The sequence below is a fragment of the Alnus glutinosa genome, chromosome 8 (assembly GCF_958979055.1).
Source record: "Alnus glutinosa chromosome 8, dhAlnGlut1.1, whole genome shotgun sequence".
NCBI classification, from domain to species: domain Eukaryota; kingdom Viridiplantae; phylum Streptophyta; class Magnoliopsida; order Fagales; family Betulaceae; genus Alnus; species Alnus glutinosa.
The window spans coordinates 24762646-24785113 of NC_084893.1; the positions used below are offsets into that span (position 1 = coordinate 24762646).

The 22468-nt window shown below is 38.8% G+C and overlaps 1 protein-coding gene across 1 annotated transcript; it reads left to right on the forward strand.

Moving 5' to 3' along the window:
• Positions 1 to 4436: 4436 nt before the first annotated feature.
• Positions 4437 to 5283, forward strand: LOC133876265 (uncharacterized). Its single transcript, XM_062314545.1, has 2 exons — positions 4437 to 4817; positions 4981 to 5283. The coding sequence occupies exons 1-2, from the start codon at positions 4437 to 4439 to the stop codon at positions 5281 to 5283; spliced, it is 684 nt and encodes a 227-aa protein (XP_062170529.1).
• The last annotated feature ends 17185 nt before the right edge of the window (positions 5284 to 22468 follow it).

Below are 22468 nucleotides of genomic sequence, written 5' to 3' on the forward strand. Positions count from 1 at the left end.
GCCGGTCACTACCATTTTCTTCCTCAAGCGTCACTTCGGTCACGAGTAATCGAAGGTAAGCGATATGCCATGGATTTCGTTTTTGTTTGCATGGACGTGATTTGGGATTGTCTTTACTTGGTTTGTCATCCTTCCTCCATTCTTTTCTGTATCTAGATTTTGTTGAGAACCCCCTAGTGACTAGTACAGATTTGTTGTTCTATTATTCTATTCCCCTTCACTTTCATTTATATGTTGTATGGTTCTGTATCCATTTATTTGTAGATTTGTTGTTTGGAAGCTAGGCTGTAAGACTTTCAGATGAAGGAGATGTGTATTTTTTATTACTTGGAAAAACATTTGGACAATGTTTAGCATCTGTCTCTCTCTCTGGTTAATTGTTTCGGAATTGGAGATAGATAGGTTGGAGATAGATGAGTTTAGATCAACTATAGATGGGATTAAATAGAGGTTGGAGACAGTGGGTTCCAAAAAGTTTGGCTTTTCGATTCTTTTTATATCTCGATGTGCTATTTGTGGGCCTTGTTTTCCCCTTTGTTTGTCTGCATCCATAATGATAGTGATGTTCCCCTCTTTTTATATCTCTCGGCTATGGTGCATGTGAATTTGGGTGCCAAAGTATTAACTATGCACATGTGTGGTCCATGTGCTAAAGTATTAACTATACTTTGTGGTCCATTACCGATTGAACACAGTGGGTAGGTGATTGTTCCATATCATTATTTTTTTTTTTTTTTCATTTTTTCATTTAAACGGATAGTTACAAGTGGAACATGTATTTGACATTGTATAATTCACCCAATGGAAAGCATCATAATGTTTTTTTGTTCCTTTTTCCAGTTGTTGCTATGACACAAACTTAAATGTTATTTGACACATACATGCCTTTGCTACTCACATTTGCAGCAAACTAGTTGACGTGCCCTTAAAGTTGACTGCTTTTGATATATATATATATATATATATTCTTTCTTTTTCTTAACATAAGCCTCATTCTCTTTGTCACATTTACTTTCAACACTATTAAAACACTTCCATGGTTTCATTAGACTATGTTTGGATTGTGATGTTGAGGGGGCTTCAATCTAGCATGCTTTTATTTTAATTTGAGTTCTAGCGTGTCCCAAAAAATAATGGACTTTACCCAAGCAGACACAAATAATATATGGGAAATCCCAAAAAATATGCAAGTTAAAAAAAAAAAAAAAAAAAAGAATGAAAGGAAAACAAAGCTGGCACCTGAAATTTGAGCTAGGTAAACTCAGAGTACTTGATAAGGGATCTGTAGGTTTAATCTTTGAAAATCATTGTGGGTTACAGATAAGTATTGAATGTTGCACATTCAAGCCCCTTAATTTGCATATGTTAATTCCTTAACATTGTTATTTGTTTGATTTTGTGTTGTTTTATTGTTTTCAGGTTTTAAATAAACATGCAATTAATTTAATTGATTTTGGGTTTAAAGCACACTTTGCTAAGTTTACTCAAATCAAGGGAATGATTAAATCGGAATTTCTCCAATAAGAGTCAAAATCGGATTGGATTCAAATTTGGATTATGTACATGTCTCAGTTTTTTAATCATAACTTTCTTCTCAAGTCTTGGATTGTAATGCAATTGGTAGTGTTGTAAAGCTAATAAAAAATGAAACAAATATATCAGAAATAGATTTTTTCTAATTCGGACGCTTACTATGCCAAAATTGTCCCGCAATAAAAGACCACAAATCTGGATGAATTTGGAATCATTTTCCTACTTGGATTGAATTTTCAATCTCCTACTTTGACTAAGAGACTAAGTTTCGATTTTTTTTTGGATTCCTAAGGCTTTTAGGCCTCTCCTATTCTCTATAAATAGATCCCTAAGCTTCAAGAGAAAGCGTGCTTAGCTTTAGACAGAAAATTCTTCTTGGAGGCTTGACAAGTTAAAGAGGAGAAGAACATGGCAAGAGGCCATCCCAGCACCACGAGAAGCGGCTAAATTCCTAATAGGGTGTTGATGTGGCCATTTCCAAGTAACAATGATTTAATTGTATTTTAATTTTAGATTTTCTATATGCATGATGGTTGTATAATTGTGCGAATTGATCTTAATGTTTTTATTCAATCATTATGAATTTCTTATCTTATCTTAGAAAGTCTTTTATATTGATTGAACTCAATCCTTCATATTTTGTGAATGATTATCATACAACGGTTTTAATTGACATATGATCAAGAGGGTTAGATAGGCCATGCATAGGGAAGACGTACACCATTGTTTAGTGTAATTTAGGTAGACAGTTCGTACCAACCAAAGATGAGTTATATTATTCCATTGATTGTGTTTATCCTATTAAAGACGTAGCTAATTCATACTTAGGGAAGACTGGTCGTACCGCATCTTAGTGATTAGGTAGACGGTCTGTGCCAACCGAAGATGGATTATACTTATTCTTTAGAGGTAATTTCTTGACTACTCGAGTGAGACGAACTCTATATCATGCATAGTATGAATTTTCCTTGTTAACTTATGATTGATTATTGTTATGCGGTGAGTGGTGAAATCAAACCCCTATTCTTTCTCTCATCACTACTCTCTTTACATTTATGTCTTTTACTTTTATGTATTTATTTTTAGAAAACAAAAATCAAACGTCTTTTAAATTAAGTTATATTTAATCTCGAAAAGCTTGATAACAACACCTACACAGTCCTTGAGGTTCGACATCCTCAATATAGCCCTATCCTACAAGGATTCGTACTATTGCGAGTAATAATTTTATTGTTAATATTTTTGTACACAAAACAACCACATCAATTTTTGGCGCGGTTACCATTAGGACTAGATTGTTGAAACAATTTCCACTCTGCCTTCAATCTTACTACTAATCTTGCTTTTTATCATGGTTTCTGTCAAAATCATAAATCAGTCCTCTTTACTGCTACGTATCCTGTCAAAACGATAAATATAGTCCTCATTACTGCTAATTATCTAGGATATATTTCTCTATATTAAAATCTGTAGGTCTTTCCTCATTTTCTTTTTTTGGCTTGGTAAGTTTGAAGCTAGGACCTAGCCTCATCCCAATCTTCCCTTTACCAGTTGAACCATGGCCCAGGGGTAAGTCCTTCTTGAATTTAGGGAAAGTTTTCTACTTTAGGTTCATAATGAAATGTTGTTATTTCTCCTTTCTAACTCTCTATTAGTTTTACTGTTAAATAGTACTCATCTAATGTTAACTTTTTATATTGTTGCAGAAATGGTAAGAGTACTCATATACCATGGCGGCTGCCCCGAATATCTACGCATGAACTATGTCGGAGCGAGATATATGACCAGGGAAAAATTGACGAAGACCTATTATTGATTACGCATTGGGGAAAAAAACTACAAAGCTTGGGGTACAGGAATCATAGTGGTTTTTGGTATAAGCTTGATGATGAGTGGTCAGACAATGGACTTCATCACATCCGCAATAATAGTGATGTTATCACTTTGATTGGTAGGATATAAACAGAGAATATAAAAGTGTTGCACTTGTACGTGGATCACAAAATTGATGTGGCTGATTTAATTGACCCAACCGAACAACTAGCTGATGTTAAGAAAGGAGTTGGGGAGGAGGAAGTTGTAGAAGATGCTAATGTTGAGAAAGGGGCCGGGGACGAGGAAGGTGTTGAAGATGTTGTTGTTGATAAAGGTGTTGGGGAGGAGGAAGGAGTTGGCGAGGATTCGTTTGACGATCCTGATTATGAAGCTAGTGGGGATGAAAATTTAAGTGGATATGATCATATGAGACAGCTGATGCTGAGGATGAAGATCTTTATACAACCATTACGAGAGGTAAAAATAATGAGGATATTCAGGGAAAATTTGATTGGTTTGGGGTTGGTGCAACCTCTAATGCACGTGACGTGGATGTCATCTCATCTGATTCCGCTGATAGTGAGCGAGATATGGATAGTTTATCCTTAGAGTCTGACGATGTGAATGCCTCTCGGTTTGGGTGTAAGAAGAAGATAAGATACCCAGAATTCACTGAACATGATTTGAAAGGCAAAATAAAGCTGAAAATGGGGATTTGATTTCCAAGTACAACATTGTTTAAGACTGCCTTTAAGAATTATGCCATTCAGAATGGGTTTGATTTTGTGTACCAACACAATGATAAAATACGGGTGACAACGGTGTGCAAACTGAAGTGTGGGTGGCGAATTCATGCGTCGCAGTCAAATGCACGAGATGCCTGGCAAATTAAAACCTTCATCAATACGCACAACTGTGGCACCCATCATGAGAACAAAAAAGCCAACATGCATTGGATCGCGGATCAATATCTTGAGGATTTTAGAGACGATCTCACATGGACTGTGTAAGCTTTGAGAGAGCGAGTTAAGAGGGACTACAATATTAAAGTTCCAAAATGGGTTGCCTATCGAGCCAAGAGGATTGCCATGAAGAAGGTATATGGGAGTGAGGTTGAGCACTACCAAAACAATTTGGACTATGCTGCAGCTGTGCACAAATGGAATCTGGGCATCATGTGTGGTTTGTTAAAAGATGACATTCATTTCCATAGGATGTTTGTATGCTTGGATGCATGCAAGAAAGGTATAATTGTTGGATGTAGGCTGATGATTGTATTGGATGGTTTCCATTTGAAGGGTCCATACGGGGGACAATTATTATGTGCGGTAGGCAAAGATAGGAATGATGACATGTACCCAATTGTTTATGCTGTTGTAGAATCCGAGTGTAGAGACTCATGGACATGGTTTATGGCTACTCTACTTGATTTTTTTGGGCCCTATCGAAGATTGTGGATGGGTATTTATGTCTGATAGACAAAATGTGATAAATTTGAACCATTTTCTTCAAGTGAATGATTTTGAAAAAGATACTACGCTAATGTGATATATTTGTCTCTTTTGCAGGGTCTCATGGATACATTTGATCTCTTTTGTAGGGTCTCATGGATACATTTGATCTCTTTTGCAGGGTCTCATGGATACATTTGATACTGTGTACCTTGGGGTTGAACATAGGTTTTGTATTCCACATCTTCATGCCAATTGTAAGCAGAAAGGATGGAAAGGAAGAGCATTTAAAGATGAGTTGTTTGGAGTCGCTAGAGCCACAACCAAATCAGATTTTGAACGGCACCTGAATGTGATTAAGGGAATGAGTGAAGAAGCTTTTGATTACTTGGAAAAAATTGATCCTAGAAGTTGGTTAAGGCATGCATTTGGAACCAATTTCAAAACTGATATGATCTCCAATAACATTGGCCGAATCCTTTAATTCATGGATTAAGGATGCTAGAGACAAGCCACTCCTAACCATGTTGGAGACAATTAAGATACAGTTGATGAATAGGTATCACATTAAAAGAGAAGGAGCTAGTAAAGCCACTAATGGGATTTGTTCAAAGATCCTAAAAAAGCTAGAAAGGTCTAAAGATCGACAGAGAAACTATATTTGTGAATGGCGAGATGGGGCAGTGTTTGAGTTAGACAACTGCTACGGTTCAAGGAGGGTGGTTAATCTTATCAACATGACATGTAGCTATGGTAGATGACAGGTTAATAGGATTCTATGTCCTCATGCATGTGCTGCCATTTTCATTGACCAGCGTAATCCAAAAAACTTTGTGCATGCGTGCTGTCGATATGATACGTACAAAAAAGCATACACTCCTTCAATTCATCCAATGCCTGAGCCTGATGAATGGCTAAAAGTTACTGTTGACACCATTCTACCACCATTGGTGAGAACTCAACCTGGATGCCCTAAAAAAGCTAGGAGAAGAGATGCGGATGAGCCTCAACACCCGTATAAAGTTACAAGGTAAGGGTATGATGTTAGATGTGGGAACTGTGGGTTGATTGGCCATAATGTTAGGTCCTATCACGAGCCATTAAGGCCAATCCGTCAGATCTATAAGAAGAAACCTAGCAAAAAGAAAAGAACTGTAAGGATGAGTGTTTTTGTTGAATCATTTATACATGTTAGTGTTAGCTACTTGCCTTAATCCTTTGTTCATGTATATTCTCTTTTCATGCAGGGAAATGTGAGTAATGATCTGGATTCGCAACCAAATGCGTCTAGACCATCCAACGTAACATGGCAGCCTAGTCAGCACAGTGAATTGATAGGAACTGTAAGGGCATCTTTTGCTAATTTTTTTTTTTTTTTTTTCTATATTGAACTGTAATGACACCATATGAATGTTATAATGTATGTTTGAGACTATGAGTAGATAAATAACATTACATGATCAAAATGGTGTATGTTTCGGCTTATTAGATAATATTAATTGATTTTTGCGATGTATATTTTTTTCATACAGGAAAATGTGAGTAATGATCTGGTCTCACAGCCAAATGCGTCTGGACCACCCAATGTAACATGGCAGCCTAGTCAGCACAATGAATTGATAGGAACTATAATGGCATCTTTTTCTGATTTATATTTTTTTACTATAGAACTGTAATGACACCATGTGAATGTCATAGTGTATATTTTAGATTTCGGCTAATTCCCTATATATGTTACTAAGTGATTTTAGTGGTTTTGTTGTTGTTTTCGCTGTAGGGGAATGTGACAACAGCTAAAGGATCGCAACATGATAGGGTACAGGAATGGAGTAACATATTTTGTGATTGAGTATTTTGTAAGAAACAATATAATGGTATTTTGTTGATGTATGGTGGTATTTTGTCAGGAACAATATGATGGTATTTTGTGGATGTATGGTGATATTTTGACAGGAACAATATGATGTTATTTTGTGGATGTATGGTGGTATTTTGATAGGAACAATATGATGGTATTTTTTTAGATTAGCAATATGTGATCCTGGATGATAGTAATGCTATATAACCCTACAATTAAAAGTTTATAGATTACATGACAATTTATGGCAAATTTTAAGGGTTAAGTTATATTACCCCTTGGCCACTAAGAAACCTGTGTGGTGCAACACTTGCTTCTTCAGTATGATGTGTAAGCAATCTGGCTTTTGGTTGGTTTTATGCTTTGATTACATGTGCCACAACTATCCTATTTAAGGCCTTTCTACATTCTCTTGCATTCGAAAACTAATTTTGATAACTATCTATAGTACTTTGTTAAGCACTAGCTAGATAGCCGCAACAGCATAATGAACTCCATTATAAATCTTTGGAATAGGTTTAGAGGTGTCCCTTTTGACGTTTGCTTTTCCTTGGATATTTGCAATTTCTGGGTTGCTACCCCCTTTAAGCTTTATAGATTTGTGATTCTGAAAAGGTACATTTCCTTTATTGATTCCATTTGTTAAGAGGCTTACAACAATAGCTAACCTTCCACACATTCTCATTCCTATTTAATTACATTAGTTTTATTTTGTTTATACTCCAATCGTTTCCATTGTGTTATCTTAAAGGGTTGCAAATGATGGACCTTGGAGATCTCTTGCTTAAAATATTCAATAGCTCAATAATTTGTTGCAAATCTATACATGGAAATTGGGTTTTTTGTTCACATTTTTTCTCCACCATTTCAATCAAAACAGATACCATCCTTCACATATCAGATATCTAGTGGAAGCGACACTTTTACTTTTCTCCCTTCTCTAGTTCTCTCTATTGGCTAGTTTGCTGTTGAAATAGAATGTATTACCATTCGACTCATGTGAAAGTACCTAAGAATCAGCCAGTGCAACCATCTTAGACAGGTTCAAAACCCAGTCCAGCTCGACTTTGTGTGGGAGAAGCTTGCAGAAGAAATTGAGAAGATACCCCATTCTACATCCTTAAGGTCCAAGAAATAAAATTACAATTGATTACATAGAACAAAAAGCATTCACACTTATATTATCTGTTGCTACTACATAAATAAATGTGATCTAAAACTGACACATAAAAGCAAACAAAAGAGCAACAATTAATCCCCATGACACAAACAAAATTACATTTGATCGCTTCTCTTTTTTAGCTTGTTTTTTAAGTTCTTCTTCCATAGTCTTAATCCTCACCCTCATTTCATATAAAATCTTGCCACCACGTTCACAAATGCGTAGAAAACCATTCAAAATACTTGCAATGTGGGCCTTTGCCGTATTGAGCGCATCCAAAGAACTGTCTTCTCGGATTTTTCTTGTCCATGAAGTCCTTAGATATGTTTTCATACCACAGTAGCATTCCCGCGACGACTCTTCACCGCAATTTCCCGATGATGACCAATTCGACGACATCTAAATCAACAGACAAATGATTTCAAATTAATAAATGGGTTCCAAATCCAATTCCATTGTTTCTCATTCAAAACTAAAATGTTATGTCTTTCAAACAAAAAAAAAAATTATGAGTTTGGTTAGATTAAGTGTAGATTGCAGATCTAAACTCATTTATCTCCAACCCATCTAGAAAAAGACATCAAACCGAAACAATTAATCAAAGAGAGATAGATGCTAAACATTGTCCAAATGTTTTTCCAAGTAATCAAAAATACACCTCTCCTTCATCTGAAAGTCTTACAGCCTAGCTTCCAAACAACAAATCTACAAATAAATGGATACAAAACCATACAACATATAAATGAAAGTGAAGGAGAACAGAATAAGAGAACAATCTACCATTTATCTGAAAGTGAAGGATACAATACGTTTAAATCTGATGTTATCACTATGGAAATGACCCCATTTATTTGTGGTGAACCCAAGGACAGACTAAAGGGAGTTCTCAACAAAATCTAAATACAGAAAAGAATGGAGTAGGACAACAAACCAAATCATGTCCACACAAACAAAAACGAAACCCAAGGCATATCGTTTACCGTCGCTTACTCGTGACACTTGAGAAGAAAATGGTGGTGAGCGACGTGACTCGTGAGGAAGACGATGGGTTGAGTGGACTGAACGATGTGACCTACGAAGAAGACGATGAGCTGTTGAAGAAGATGATGAGCTGTGAAGAAGATGAGTTTCAGGAAGGTGTGCGATAATGGAGAGAGGCGGATTACTCAGATAATTACTGTTAGGGAAAAAAAGTAAACCCTAGATAATTACTGTATCCAACTGTCGTGGATTACTCTCTGCCATGTGTGTCCTACGTGGCCAACCCTAAAATGACGTGGAAAAGCAAAAAAATGTCTTCAAATAATTTTTAAAAAAATTACACTTGTCGCTTTTTTTTTGGGTATGGCATGACTGACTAATGGAATCTGTTAACTTGGTGGATGGAAAACTGGTTTAGGGAATGAAATGTAATTATAGTTTACCACGAGGACCTCTCATGAACTTTTTGTACAATAAGGAGTGATTTGTAATTTAGGCCAACCTTAGAGACTAACAATGCATTTTTCCCTTGTAATTATTTGATGGTCATCAAATCAATCAAATCACATTGATTGATTATCATACTTATCTACCCAAGCTCTCCAATAAATAGGAGTTTAATGTATTGAGAAAACATCAAGCAATAAGAGTATAATGTTGCCTTAGGGCTTTATCATGTGGATGTAGGTTATAGACTGAATCACGTAAAATCTTTTATCTCCATTTTTTTATTTCCGCTGTTATCTTTATTTTCATGTGTTTATATTTTCTTCCATGGTATCAGAGCAATAGGCTAACGCCAATGTTCGATCCAATGGTCCTGTGAATTTTTCATTTTCTTTTATCTCTGTATTTTCTTTTATCTCTATGTTTTTTATCCAAAATTGTTCTGTGTAATTTTCTTTTTATTTTTGTTTTATTATTTTTCCTGCCTATCCATGCTTGTCATCTCTATCCTAGATCCTTCATTTTTTGTTTTTCAGTATCACTGTTTTCTTTATTTCCTTGTGCTTCTCTTTTTCTCTCATGGTTTTGTCTATGATTTTCCCATTATATCATACTGCAAGGCAATATGCTTTATTTTCTATTTCTTTATCTTTTTTTTCATGGCTTTGTCTATAATTTTACCCATTATATCATACGGTAGAGCAATATGAAAGAGTATGTTCTCTTCTTTTCTTTTGAGAATCTTTGACAATACCGTAAGATTCTTTTGTTGTGAGCAAACATCTAGAATTTGCAATCGCAGATCGTTCACTTTCTTTTATTCTCAGTTTTGTTTCTCTGAATTTCCTCATGCTTGTGAAATACTTCTACTCTGTATTCCCAGTTTTGATCGGGGGGGGGGGGGGGGGGGGGAAAGAGAAGAAGAAGATTTGGGTTATACCCGACCCAGAAAAAGATAAAAGAAAAAGAAGAAGATTTGGGTTATACCTGACCTAGAAGAAGATAGAAGAAACTTTTTTTTAAAAAAAAAGAGCCAACTGTGGGCTGAAATAGGCATGGGTTTTAGATACTACCTCAAATGCAAAAAGGTGAGCAACTTGGCCTTTTTTAATTCTTGTTTTATTCTTCGTCTTCTTCCTTTTTTTTTTTTTTTTTGGCTACTTGGTCGGGTATAACTCAAAATCTTATTTTTCTTCTTCTTCTTCTTTTTCCTTTCTTTTTTGTTAGTGGAGTCGGACGTTGTAAACGATCGAGACGGTAGCTTGATAAAGGTGGATGGATCTGTGGGCAACTTGCCCTCTGTTGAATTTTTTTTTGTATTGTTTTTTATTTCTTCTATCTTCTTCAGGGTCGGGTATAACCCAAATATTCTTCTTCTTCTTAAGAAGAAAATATATATATATATTAAAAGTGGTCAAATTGCCCACCTTTTGGCATTTGAGGTAGTACCTAAAACCCATGCCTATTTCAGCCCACAATTGGCTATTTTTTTTCTTAGCCCATAAATGACCCATTATGTGTTTAGCCTTTGAGATATTACCCTTAAACCTCGCTACCCAGGCCCATTTATCCCATAGTTGGCTCTTCTTTTCTCGGCCCATAGATGACCCATTATGTGTTTGGCCTTTAAGGTATTATCTAAAACCTTGCTACCCAGGCCCATTTAGCCCACAGTTGACTCTTTTTTTTTTTTTGGCCTATCATTAGCCATATTTTGAAGATTCTTGTCATGTTGTATTATTGTTGTTAAAGGCCTAACTCCAGCCATCATTGTTGCAATCTCCAACAAGTTTCCACTATTCACTGTTGTTCACCATCTTTAGAGAAAGAAGAAAATTCAAACTCACGATTTTAGATTCTTCCACCTTGAGTTTGCGAGGAAATGTTAGAGAATATATTCTTCATATATTAGAGGATTTGATTTCAGAGACTTATTGTAATTATTTGATGGTAATCAAATCAATCAAATCACATTGATATTGATCATTACCATACTTATCTACCCACACTCTCAAATAGGAGTCTAATGTATTGAGAAAACATCAAGCAATAAGAGTATAATATAACCTTAGAGCTTTATTATGTGAATATAGGTCATATGCCAAACCACGTAAAATTTATTCTCTCCATTTTATTATTTTTTCTATTATCTTTATTTTTCAATATGTTTATCTTTTCTTTCAAATTAGAGTTCTATACACATTACTCATATATTTTTATGAGCACATAAAATATATTAAGAGTGATTGTTACTTCGTTTGACATTATTTTCAATAAGGTACCTAGCTAACACTTATAGTTTATTTCCTTCAAAGATCAACTTGCCGATGTATTCATCAAATCACTTCCACTTGGCGCAATTTCGCGATCTTATTTCTGAACTCATGCTGACTTCATCATTACCTCCTTCCGTTTAATTAGGAGAGCATACTCGAATATTATCATGATATGTTATTTAGTGTTAGACTATCATGCAGATTAATTATATGCAAAATAATACGAAGACAATTTTACAATATTATTATAATATTCACATAACATCATAATAACATTTATTATTTAAATTACTGTAGATTGTGTGTTAATTATCATAAACTATTAGTTTCATATTTCGCTTGTCTCATTTGACCACAAATGGCATTTTAATAATTTGAAGTTTTTTTTTTCTAAGCAATTTTTTGAAGTCAATTGTTAAAAAATTGTTAAATAATGTGGGTTATGTCCCATCAGTATTAATAAAATGAGGATATATGTTATTTTTAATAGGAAAAATATAAATATATAAAACTAAAATCTTAAAAAATTATTATTAATTTTTTTAAAAAGAAAGAAAGGGGTGCATACACTCCCCTCGACTGGTGTTATGTATATATTTTTATTAAGAGTGACACATGTTGTCATTTTAGTGGCGCTGACGTGGCACACTAACAAAATCTGTCAAGTGTTTTGACGAAATTTGACTGTAAGGAGTAAATTGTTTTTTGGTATACCTCAAAAACTTGTGAATTCATTTTAATACTACAATAAACTAATTGTAATTTGTAAATGAGGTAAATCACATTAATTGATTACGAATTGGATGCCACATAAGTATTGTGAAAAGGCTTTCACCTAGCCCGCTATTGGCTAACGTATTTAAATTTCTTTTTGGGATTTTATAAATAGTGTTTAATTTTTGAATTTTACGAATAAGGTTTAAATTGATATGATGTAATCATCAAGATCTAAAGTTGTTTCTTGATCGTGAAATTAAAAATCATTTTAGTGAGATCCATGACTTAATTTCATGAGTACTCTTCCAATGTAAACTCAAATAAAGAGGGATTGGAATTCCCCAACAATTGGGGAATACAACTGATTGTTGGAGCAAATTTGTAGATGATCGGGACAGCGACGGAGCTCCTCTCGCAAAACAAATGAGAGATCGTCAGAAAGCTTTCGGTCCCAAAGAATCGGGAGCATTTCGACGCCCAACAAGATTTGTCAGCCTTCTAGTATTTGAGCCCTTCAGGTTGTGATTCTTACACAACAAGATTTACACAACACACTTGCATAAGGTGGGACCAATGTGGTGAGTCTCACTCACATGAGTCCCATCTCATGTGAGTGTGTTATGTAAAAATTGCATAAATTTATTGTGTAAATATCATTTCATAGAGTCCTTCGGTAGCTTCCCAATTCCCTTGTACGATTAGCTTGTCAATTGGTCTATTGGAACTTGATTGAGTTGTTTCCGACAGTCGTTGACCCATGTTGAAGATATTTTTGACCCGGTGACGTGGCATCATCAGAGACGTCCCTTCATCCGTGCCCTGACCTGCAAAACAGGAAAGACCTGCCGGGGGGTGGCCGGCGGAGCCTCCTCCGACGATCAAGTCAGTCCAGTGTTTGTATGAAGAGAAGAGAGAGAGGGAGAGGGAGAATAATCAATCCTCCTTTAATAATTTTGATACTCCCTTTTTATACTCATGTATGCCATATGCCTATTTTGCCCTTGTCAAGCACGAAGCTCTGTTGTCCGAAATCCCACTAGGAGGGCAAATATGGCCCCACCTTGGGTAGGGGAGGATTATTCCTTAACACTTACCCCCCAATTCTCCTATCTTTGGTATAAAGGTACGGAGAATTTACCTAATGAAACCTCTGTTATTCGACTGACTCATCGACCATTCCTCATCTAACTTGCATAATGCCCTCCTTTGGTCTCGTGAAAACTTGAGCGTTTCTTTGACTGCCGTTCCACGCGACTCCGGGCCTTTTATGGCAAGTAATCAGGAATTTATTTCCATCATAAATTCTCCATTGGTTAGGCTCACCTAACATCCCATAAATGATGCGTGCATTGATTGTCATTATCTTCCTATTTATTCGTCACTTCCTTTGCTAAAAGGTCATTGGTCTCTAGATTGCCCATTTGAGTAGATCCTCCTTTCTTTTTATCCATTTCCTGGAGATCGGATCTTTTCCTTTTATCCTATTTGAACTCTTCAAACTTTCTCACAATGTTCTTCATCCCCGGTACTGTCTTCACGACTGAGCATATTCACAAATTCATTAAGGATGGTTTTGGTTTAGAAGTTCACCGCCGTGAAGCATCGGCTCTCCACGGCGATTCTATCGAATGTGCGATCTCCGGCTTTAGACACACAAGGGTGTGTGACCCCCGGCTTTACGCCAACCTGTTCCTGTCCAGCCTACAAGAACTGCGCAGCAAGTGAACTTTGCCCTATCAGTCCGTGGGGGCCCAACTATTTAAGCCGTGCTTGGAGTTTGCGCCGATGATCCTTTCAAGATTTTTTAGGCGATTCCTCTTCGCTGTGTTGGGATTACTTGCAATCAAATGACTACTATGTATAGCATTCTTTCGGGGTCATCTGCTCTCTTCGTTTTCATGTACGTGTGTACTTTGAGTAAATCTAATAAAATCTTCTTCTTTGACGAAAGTTACGCCCTTATGACGGGAATTCTAAATTAATCTCTAATAATTTCCTCGGATTACCACCGAAATGGATATCTCATAAATCGTAATTTCCTCATCACCCCCATGTCCTCTACCGAGAGGGGTGGTCTTTTGTCCGAAATTGGACTTTTACCCTCACCCCCTTGGTCCTCTACCAAGAGGGGAGATCCATTGTCCGAGATCGGACTTTCCTTATCACCCCCCTGTCCTCTACCGAGAGGGGTGGTCTTTTGTCCGAGAAGGGTTTTTTAGCTTCCTCATCCGAGGAGGACCCCCTTATTCAAAGAGGAACAGTCTGTGAAACATCCCATTCCCTTTTTCGTGTTATTCTACCATAGGAGTCCGAAAATCACTGGCGTCCCGGGAGCAAAGTCCGCTGTAGGGACGTTTCCCCAGCCCAAGGGTTTCCGAGCACAACAAATGGTCTTGAAGATGGGAAATCATAATTTCTCACGCCGAATTTGTTATTGTCAATCTACGGCACTCGGTAGATCAGCTTTTCTGGCATTCCCAGCAATCATTCCGATGTGCTTCGGTGATCAGTGGGATTTCACAAGGGAAAATGGAGAAACAATCGTTCTGGTGTCATCCGTGGACAGATTTGCTTCTGTCTAAGTTCCCAGTCTCGTTAGAGCCATCCGAAGGCCGGGATGTAGGCATTCCGGCCTCATCCAATAAAAGATGTCCTCAACCGGGACTAAGCTATCTCTCCCATTAGCCCATTGAAATTTCCCGAAATTAAGAAATCTAAGGGAGTCCTGCTAGCGGAGATGAGCTATCTCCCCTTGATGATTCGTCATAAGGGTTATATTACTTATCTTGATTTTTTGACGAGGTTGTGTTCCCCGTAATATTGCAATTGCAATTTTATCGAAAATTTCTATCTATCAAAATTTCTTTCTCAATTTTCGATCTGCCCCGGAAATGCACTCCACGAACATTCAATAATCAATTCCCCAATCTCTTCCCCCCCCCCCCCCCAAAGCACTCCGGTCTGAGGATAGCTAGCCGGAGTGATTTGTCCTAGGAGCACAGAGCCTATAAAAATGAATCAAGGCCGAAAAGCCAAAAGCCGATTTTCTTGTTCGGTGTCCTGATTCTCTCAAAGCCTTATCCTCGTCTTCTTCCCTGTTTTTAACGAGGTCACCTCCTCGGGTTCGTTGTTTTTTACCGAGGCCCTTATTCCTCTCTTGATTTTTTACCGAGGTTATGCTCCTCATTGTGATTTTTTACCGAGGTTATGCTCCTCATTGTGATTTTTTACCGAGGTTATGCTCCTCATTGTCTTCATTGTGATTTTTTACCGAGGTTATGCTCCTCATTGTGATTTTTTATCGAGGTTATGCTCCTCATTGTCTTCATTGTGATTTTTTACCGAGGTTATGCTCCTCATTGTGATTTTTTATCGAGGTTATGCTCCTCATTGTCTTCATTGTGATTTTTTACCGAGGTTATGGTCCTCATTGTGATTTTTTACTGAGGTTATGCTCCTCATTGTGTTTTTTTACTGAGGTTATGCTCCTCATTGTGATTTTTTATCGAGGTTATGCTCCTCATTGTCTTCATTGTGATTTTTTACCGAGGTTATGCTCCTCATTGTGATTTTTTATCGAGGTTATGCTCCTCATTGTCTTCATTGTGATTTTTTACCGAGGTTATGCTCCTCATTGTGATTTTTTACCGAGGTTATGCTCCTCATTGTGATTTTTTACCGAGGTTATGCTCCTCATTGTGATTTTTTATCGAGGTTATGCTCCTCATTGTCTTCATTGTGATTTTTTACCGAGGTTATGCTCCTCATTGTGATTTTTTATCGAGGTTATGCTCCTCATTGTCTTCATTGTGATTTTTTACCGAGGTTATGCTCCTCATTGTGATTTTTTACCGAGGTTATGCTCCTCATTTCCCTTATTTTTAATCATGCCTGCAGCGAAGCTTACAAAAGCATTTAGCGAATCCAAATATTAATTGAGAGTCGGCAGGCACAAAAGAATATGTCTAGCATTAATCTTGAAATCACGAAATTATCAGAGACCTTCCCAGGCCTGATATATATATATATATATTCATATATTCCTGCCATCAATATGTAATATTCAGAATTTAATAAAATTGAATAAAAAGAGAAAAGGGAACTTATCTTAGCCCCTCCGGTCTTTGAAGAGCGTGCAAAGTCTCCCCTCCATTTGAATCTTTAAGCCTGAACTTTGATAGGTCACCACCCTGCTACAGAATGTGTCCGGGGTGACATGTGACCTCATAACTATGCCTGTTTTCCAAAGGAAGCGCACAGCAACTAGAACTTCCGAACCCTTCCTTAATAACTGTCTTGTTCGGGGATAGAATTCCAAACTTCGGGCATATCTCCCATGGAGTGCGCCAAATTGAGTCAACCTCTTCGAGCTTGAAGAACTTCCCTGATAACACTGAGGAACGAGTCCTCGGCTCTCCGACTCTTGTTCTTTATTCTTGTCAAAGTCCTTGTGATTCCACCTTTCCGACCAACCTCTTTCCTCCAGCAGCTCTTGAAACATTCCATTAATTAGAGAAGTTGTTCCCTGAGACCGAGAGCTGCTTCAAAGCTGACTATCCGGACAGATGGCTATGGCTACGCAGCAACAGGAGTCACCAACCCGATTTATATAAAAAGACCACCTTATTTTTTCTTTCGCACCAAGTAACAAAGACGCCATTAACTATGATGATGCCCAAATGAGCCCAATCTATTGCCAAGGTTGAAATGGGCGAACCACTGTAAGCAAGCCACAAAGCTACAAGAGATCTGGTCAACCGCGTTCTCAAATAGCTTCGAATGAACGTCGGGCAGTCAGGGGGGAGTCTCGCACTGCATTCCGGGGGGTTCTCGTCCCACGTGGGACCTGTGGGCCTTGTGCTTATTCGCGAGCTTCTGCGAGATGCTGTCAAAAGCCTCTCCCAATATCCGAGTTCAGCAAAGTCCCGTTGGCCTGGTAATCAATGATCCAGCGCTACTGAGCTCGAGAGTAGCAGGGAAACGGTAATCAAGTGGTCTGGGCCCTAAGGCCTATGGAGAGCTATCCATCACTTTCCTCCATAACAAACTTTGGAGGCGTCCGAGGTCGAAAGTAAACATCTGAACTTGCCGGCTGAGCGTCTAAGGCCATCCTTACTTGTGTCTTAACCCTAGACGTATCCATCCGATGGAAGGGACCTGATCAAGCGACTACTGTGGCTTTGAGAATCCATACTCTCCTTCTTAACTTCTGTCGTTTCTCACAATGCTGAACTCCGGACATATACTCAAATAAGGATGCCACCTACGTTAGAATTCGTTGCCCTGTTGCTCAGACTCATCTCGACCAGCTTTGTCACGTTTATTGACATCTTCGGGCTGAACCGAAGTCCACGTAGCTTCTTCAACCTCAGCTTCTCCATGTGCTTAAGAGACAGACATAAGAAATGTCCCCAAACCGAATTTTGTGACGACGTCGGACATCCTTTGATAAGCCCGAACCCCCTTCAAAATCATTCTAGCCTTTAATGCATCCGTTTCTTAGACAGGGTCACCTTCGTCAAGGCCGGACGGCTTGTTCTTGTAACCTCGGAACCCGGAAGGATTCAGTCGTTCCCTGTTTCTTTTAGACCATGATGACCACAACTCTTCTTTCAGATCGACTTCCGCTGGAGAGACTACCCCAAAAACCTTTCCGGGCAGCGAGAGAGTTCGTCGTCCGAGATCGAGGAAGCCTCTATGCCCTCGGCATTCCGATATCGAAGCGTCTCGGACCAGATTCGGTCCCGCGTCTCAAATCCGGCTCATCTCTGAATAGCCCACTCATAAGTAATTCACTCTCAGGGATCCGAGGACACCTCGGCGAGAAGTAGCAGCCTCCATTTCTTTGGGTTCAAGGCTCTGTTCGAGGCTACCATCAATATCAATAGAGCTTACCTAGACTCTTAGTATTGGCAGAGCATACTGTGGTGCTCCTCGGTCAGTTCTTCTCTAGTTATGTGGCAGGAGCACCTCTGTGGAGACATTCTTCTCGAGGATGACCACGAAACTGTTCTCAGATACGCTCGTTCGAGAATCCCTCATCACCATCCACCGCAAACCCCACTGTCCAGGGTCCCCTCGTTCAGGCATGGGTTTCCACATATCTTTATTCTTCAACATGTTATCAACCCCCCGCTTACAAATATTTAGTGCTTGCCCACTTGATATTCTTTGGAAGCCGCACGATCTTCGCTAAGCAAAGGACCAGCCTTCTGGTTCTCTTCTGCCGACTCGACAACGTCGTCTCCGGCATTGGCTGGGTGTTCGGGTTACCAATCCCTGCGAAGAAGCAGGGAAGGAGGATGGTGACTCCGGAATTATGGTCAGTGTGCGTCGGGCTGCTAGTGAACCTGTTGCAGGTGAGGACCCATGTTGTGTACTTCCTCTCCTTTCTGACTCTCATCATGCAGCAGATGAAGAACCTGCCCAATCTATTGTAGGCACAAGTTTCCACTGCATGGCTCGTTTCTGCATGGTCCGAACCTCTGCATGCAAGCCCTTCATCGGGATCTGACGATACCTCCATAGGTCCGGGGACTCTAGCCAGTTCACCTTCTTTGTATGTGAGATTGAAGTGCCGATGCACCCACCTTTCTTCCGAAATTTTAATATTTTCTCTCGTGCATGGGACCCGTATTCGGGCTTTACCACTTAAACCTTTACTGGTCGGTGACCCATCGCTCTACTGATCCACAGGACATGCGTGAGATGCCACGTGGCCTTATAGCCACTTTCATTTGCAAAGGGGACACCTAATAATTAGAAACCTCTTCACCGAGTTTCCGGGATTGACCTCGGAACAGGGCGTGTGTGGAGGAGATCCGAATTTCCGCTGTGTGTCCGAGGTTCCGAGCAACCAGATATGCACCATGAAATCTGCCATCCCTGATTCCGCTGTCTCGACGGTGGGGATATGTCCATATTCTTGCTAAGCCAGCACATCCGGGCTTTCCCGTCTTCTCTTGGGGCGTCTCGTATTCTCGGAAGTGCTTTCGGACAGGACCCCGGACACAATCTCGGACAGCTTCGCTTTTCTTTCATGAACGATGTATTGCCCTGTCCTCCGCATGTTCATGCATCGTGTTCATCTTGGAGGTGGCCTGCTAATCAGCCTCAGCCTCTGCATGACGACCTTTTCTTGTCCTCTTCTTTCTGATCCCCTTCCTTGGTCAAACCCGAACTGGGCTCCTCGTAGTTGGACATCTCCTCAAATAAAATTCTTGGATCGGTCCCGCCAATCCTCTTCCTTCAATTCAGCATTTTAGTTTGGTCGACCATCTACTAGGCGGGGCTCTTCGTAGACGTAGGAAAAACCTGGTCTCCTTGACCATGTTCGTGAATATACTCGAAAAGCTGGCAGGCCATGCAGTCACGTTCTTCGGTCCGAATAATATGATCATTTACGTCAAGCGTCGTCTATATATTGTTGTTTGCTTGAGCTCGTACACCTCTTCCTTTGAGCTTTCAATATATTGTGAGTGACTAGTTGTCCGGGATCGTTCAGCTCCCAGGTGGGGAGGTCGACGAACACAGCCTTATTTCATAAAAAGTGGAAAACTCAAACCTTCATCAATTAAGAATTGGCTACAGAACCATGCCTGGAGTCAAATGTTGTTTCATAACCTATCTCTTTTCATTCGTAATAAATGATGCTGTCAGAAAAATATCATTTCCCATAAAAACTGATAAAGCAAGGCCACTCTTCCCCATGATTTTTTCCTTTTTCAACCTGAAACGTGGCCATCTCTCATCCTCATGTTTCCCGACAGAGTCACTTTCAAGACAAACGAATAAGATGCAAAGAGCCTCTCAGGAAATTGTTTCTCTCTACACAAGTTACTGAAAATGCAAATGCAAATTTCTACATCCAAACCATAATAAACAGTAGAAGACTTATCTCCCATCATATGTCTCGACGGTCAGCTGATGCTAATGAATCCAGGTTTTCAAATTCTTAATCTGACCCTTACCGCAAAGGACCTTCTAGCCCAAAGGGAGGGGGCTAAATACGCGTGGAAAGCCAAGTACCAGTCTGCACTTGGCAAATTGTCCAGACGAGTCAAGGAAGTTTTCATCTCTTTCAACAGGCTTCCCTTGATGAAGGACACCCCTGATCACCGGTCACCGTCCTGAGCCTTTGTTTTGGCAGGAGCGACGACGTCGTTCCCACAGACGGCGCCAAATATTGAAGATATTTTTGACCCGGTGACGTGGCATCATCAGAGACTTCCCTTCATCCGCGCCCTGACCTGCAAAACAGGAAAGACCCGCCGGGGGGTGGCCGGCGGAGCCTCCTCCGACGATCAAGTCAGTCCAGTGTTTGTATGAAGAGAAGAGAGAGAGGGAGAGGGAGAATAATCAATCCTCCTTTAATAATTTTGATACTCCCTTTTTATACTCATGTATGCCATATGCCTATTTTGCCCTTGTCAAGCACGAAGCTCTGTTGTCCGAAATCCCACTAGGAGGGCAAATATGGCCCCACCTTGGGTAGGGGAGGATTATTCCTTAACAACCCACTAAGGTTGGGCCTTGTGAAGCTATTGGTGTTATGGTCCTCCAGTTGCCCACGATTCCCTTGGCTGACTTGTCCAGTTAATTGACATTGGGAATCTTATGTGTACTTGCAATCGAGGTTGCCTCAAACCTTCAATACTGAAGGTGAAGTATTGGTAGTCAGGTGCCTAATCGGGACCGCGGGTGTCAAGGTGCCTAGCGCGTGTTGTGGGTCTTTGTATAGGTGCACGAGACAAGGCTGCGTCTTAAGGTGCATGGGGCGAGGCTGCGTCTTTGGTGTCTCGAGTCCGGCATAACACCTGAAGACTAAAACTGTGCACTCGATAATGAGGAGTGAAGAACTTCCCAATAATTAGAAGTCTAGTGCAGAATGGCTCCATAATCCGTCCAAAAATTGTCAAAGTAAAAATACTTTATTCATTTAAAAAAAGAAAAAGAATAAAAATACTAAAAAATGGAAGCTTGTCGGACGTGACTCACTAGTTGACTCCAAAATTTGATCAACAGTCATCGCTAGCAAAAATTGGAGCATGTAGAGTAATATTCTCCAAGCAAAAATTCCATGACATATATATATATATATATATATATATATATATATAGAGAGAGAGAGAGAGAGAGAGAGAGAGAGAGAGAGAGAGAGAGAGAGAGAGAGAGAGAGATTATAATTCCAAATTATCCCAAAAATAAACCAGTTACCCAATTTTTACCCGAAGAAGATGCAGCTGTGGAGTTTCAAACCAGAGTCTTAGAGCCTGTTTGGTAACCTATCCTAATATTTCCAATTCCCATTTCACTTCTCCCAAAAAAATCAAATAAAAAACATTTCAACTTTTTTACACTTTTTACATCACATTAATAATTTTTTATTACTATTCAAATAAAAAAACTCACTACAAAACAAAACTTTTTCACTTTTCTATAAAACATTCTCAAATTTTATATCACATCAATCATTCCAAACTACTATTCAAATAAATATTCCAATTCCCATTTACTTACCAAAGGGTAGAGAGCAACAATTAATCCCCATGACACAAACAAAATTACATTTGATCGCTTCTCTTTTTTGGCTTGTTTTTGATGGTTTTCTTCCATAGTCTTAATCCTCACCCTCATTTCGTATAAAATCTTGCCGCCACGTTCACAAATGCGTAGAAAACCATTCAAAATACTTGCAATGTGGGCCTTTGCCGTATTGAGCGCATCCAAAGAACTGTCTTCTCGGATTTTTCTTTGTCCATGAAATCCTTAGATATGTTTTCATACCACAGTAGCATTCCCGCTACAACTCTTCACTACAATTTCCCGATGATGACCAATTCAACGGCATCTAAATCAACAGACAAATGATTTCAAATTAATAAATGGGTTCCAAATCCAATTCCATTGTTTCTCATTCAAAACTAAATTTTATGTCTTTCAAAAAAAAAAAAAAAAAAAAAAAATGAGTTTGGTTAGATTAAGTGTAGATTGCAGATCTAAACTCATTTATCTCCAACCCATCTAGAAAAAGACATCAAACGGAAACAATTAATCAAAGAGAGATAGATGCTAAACATTGTCCAAATGTTTTTCCAAGTAATCAAAAATACACCTCTCCTTCATCTGAAAGTCTTACAACCTAGCTTCCAAACAACAAATCTACAAATAAATGGATATAGAGCCATACAACATATAAATGAAAGTGAAGGAGAACAAAATAAGAGAA

Bases quoted from the DNA above. Each gene is read 5' to 3' on its own strand.
- LOC133876265 (XM_062314545.1), top strand. From the start codon at position 4,437: ATGAAGAAGGTATATGGGAGTGAGGTTGAGCACTACCAAAACAATTTG. The intron at 4,818-4,980 runs GTCTGATAGACA...TCTCTTTTGCAG, and splicing joins GATTGTGGATGGGTATTTAT to GGTCTCATGGATACATTTGA.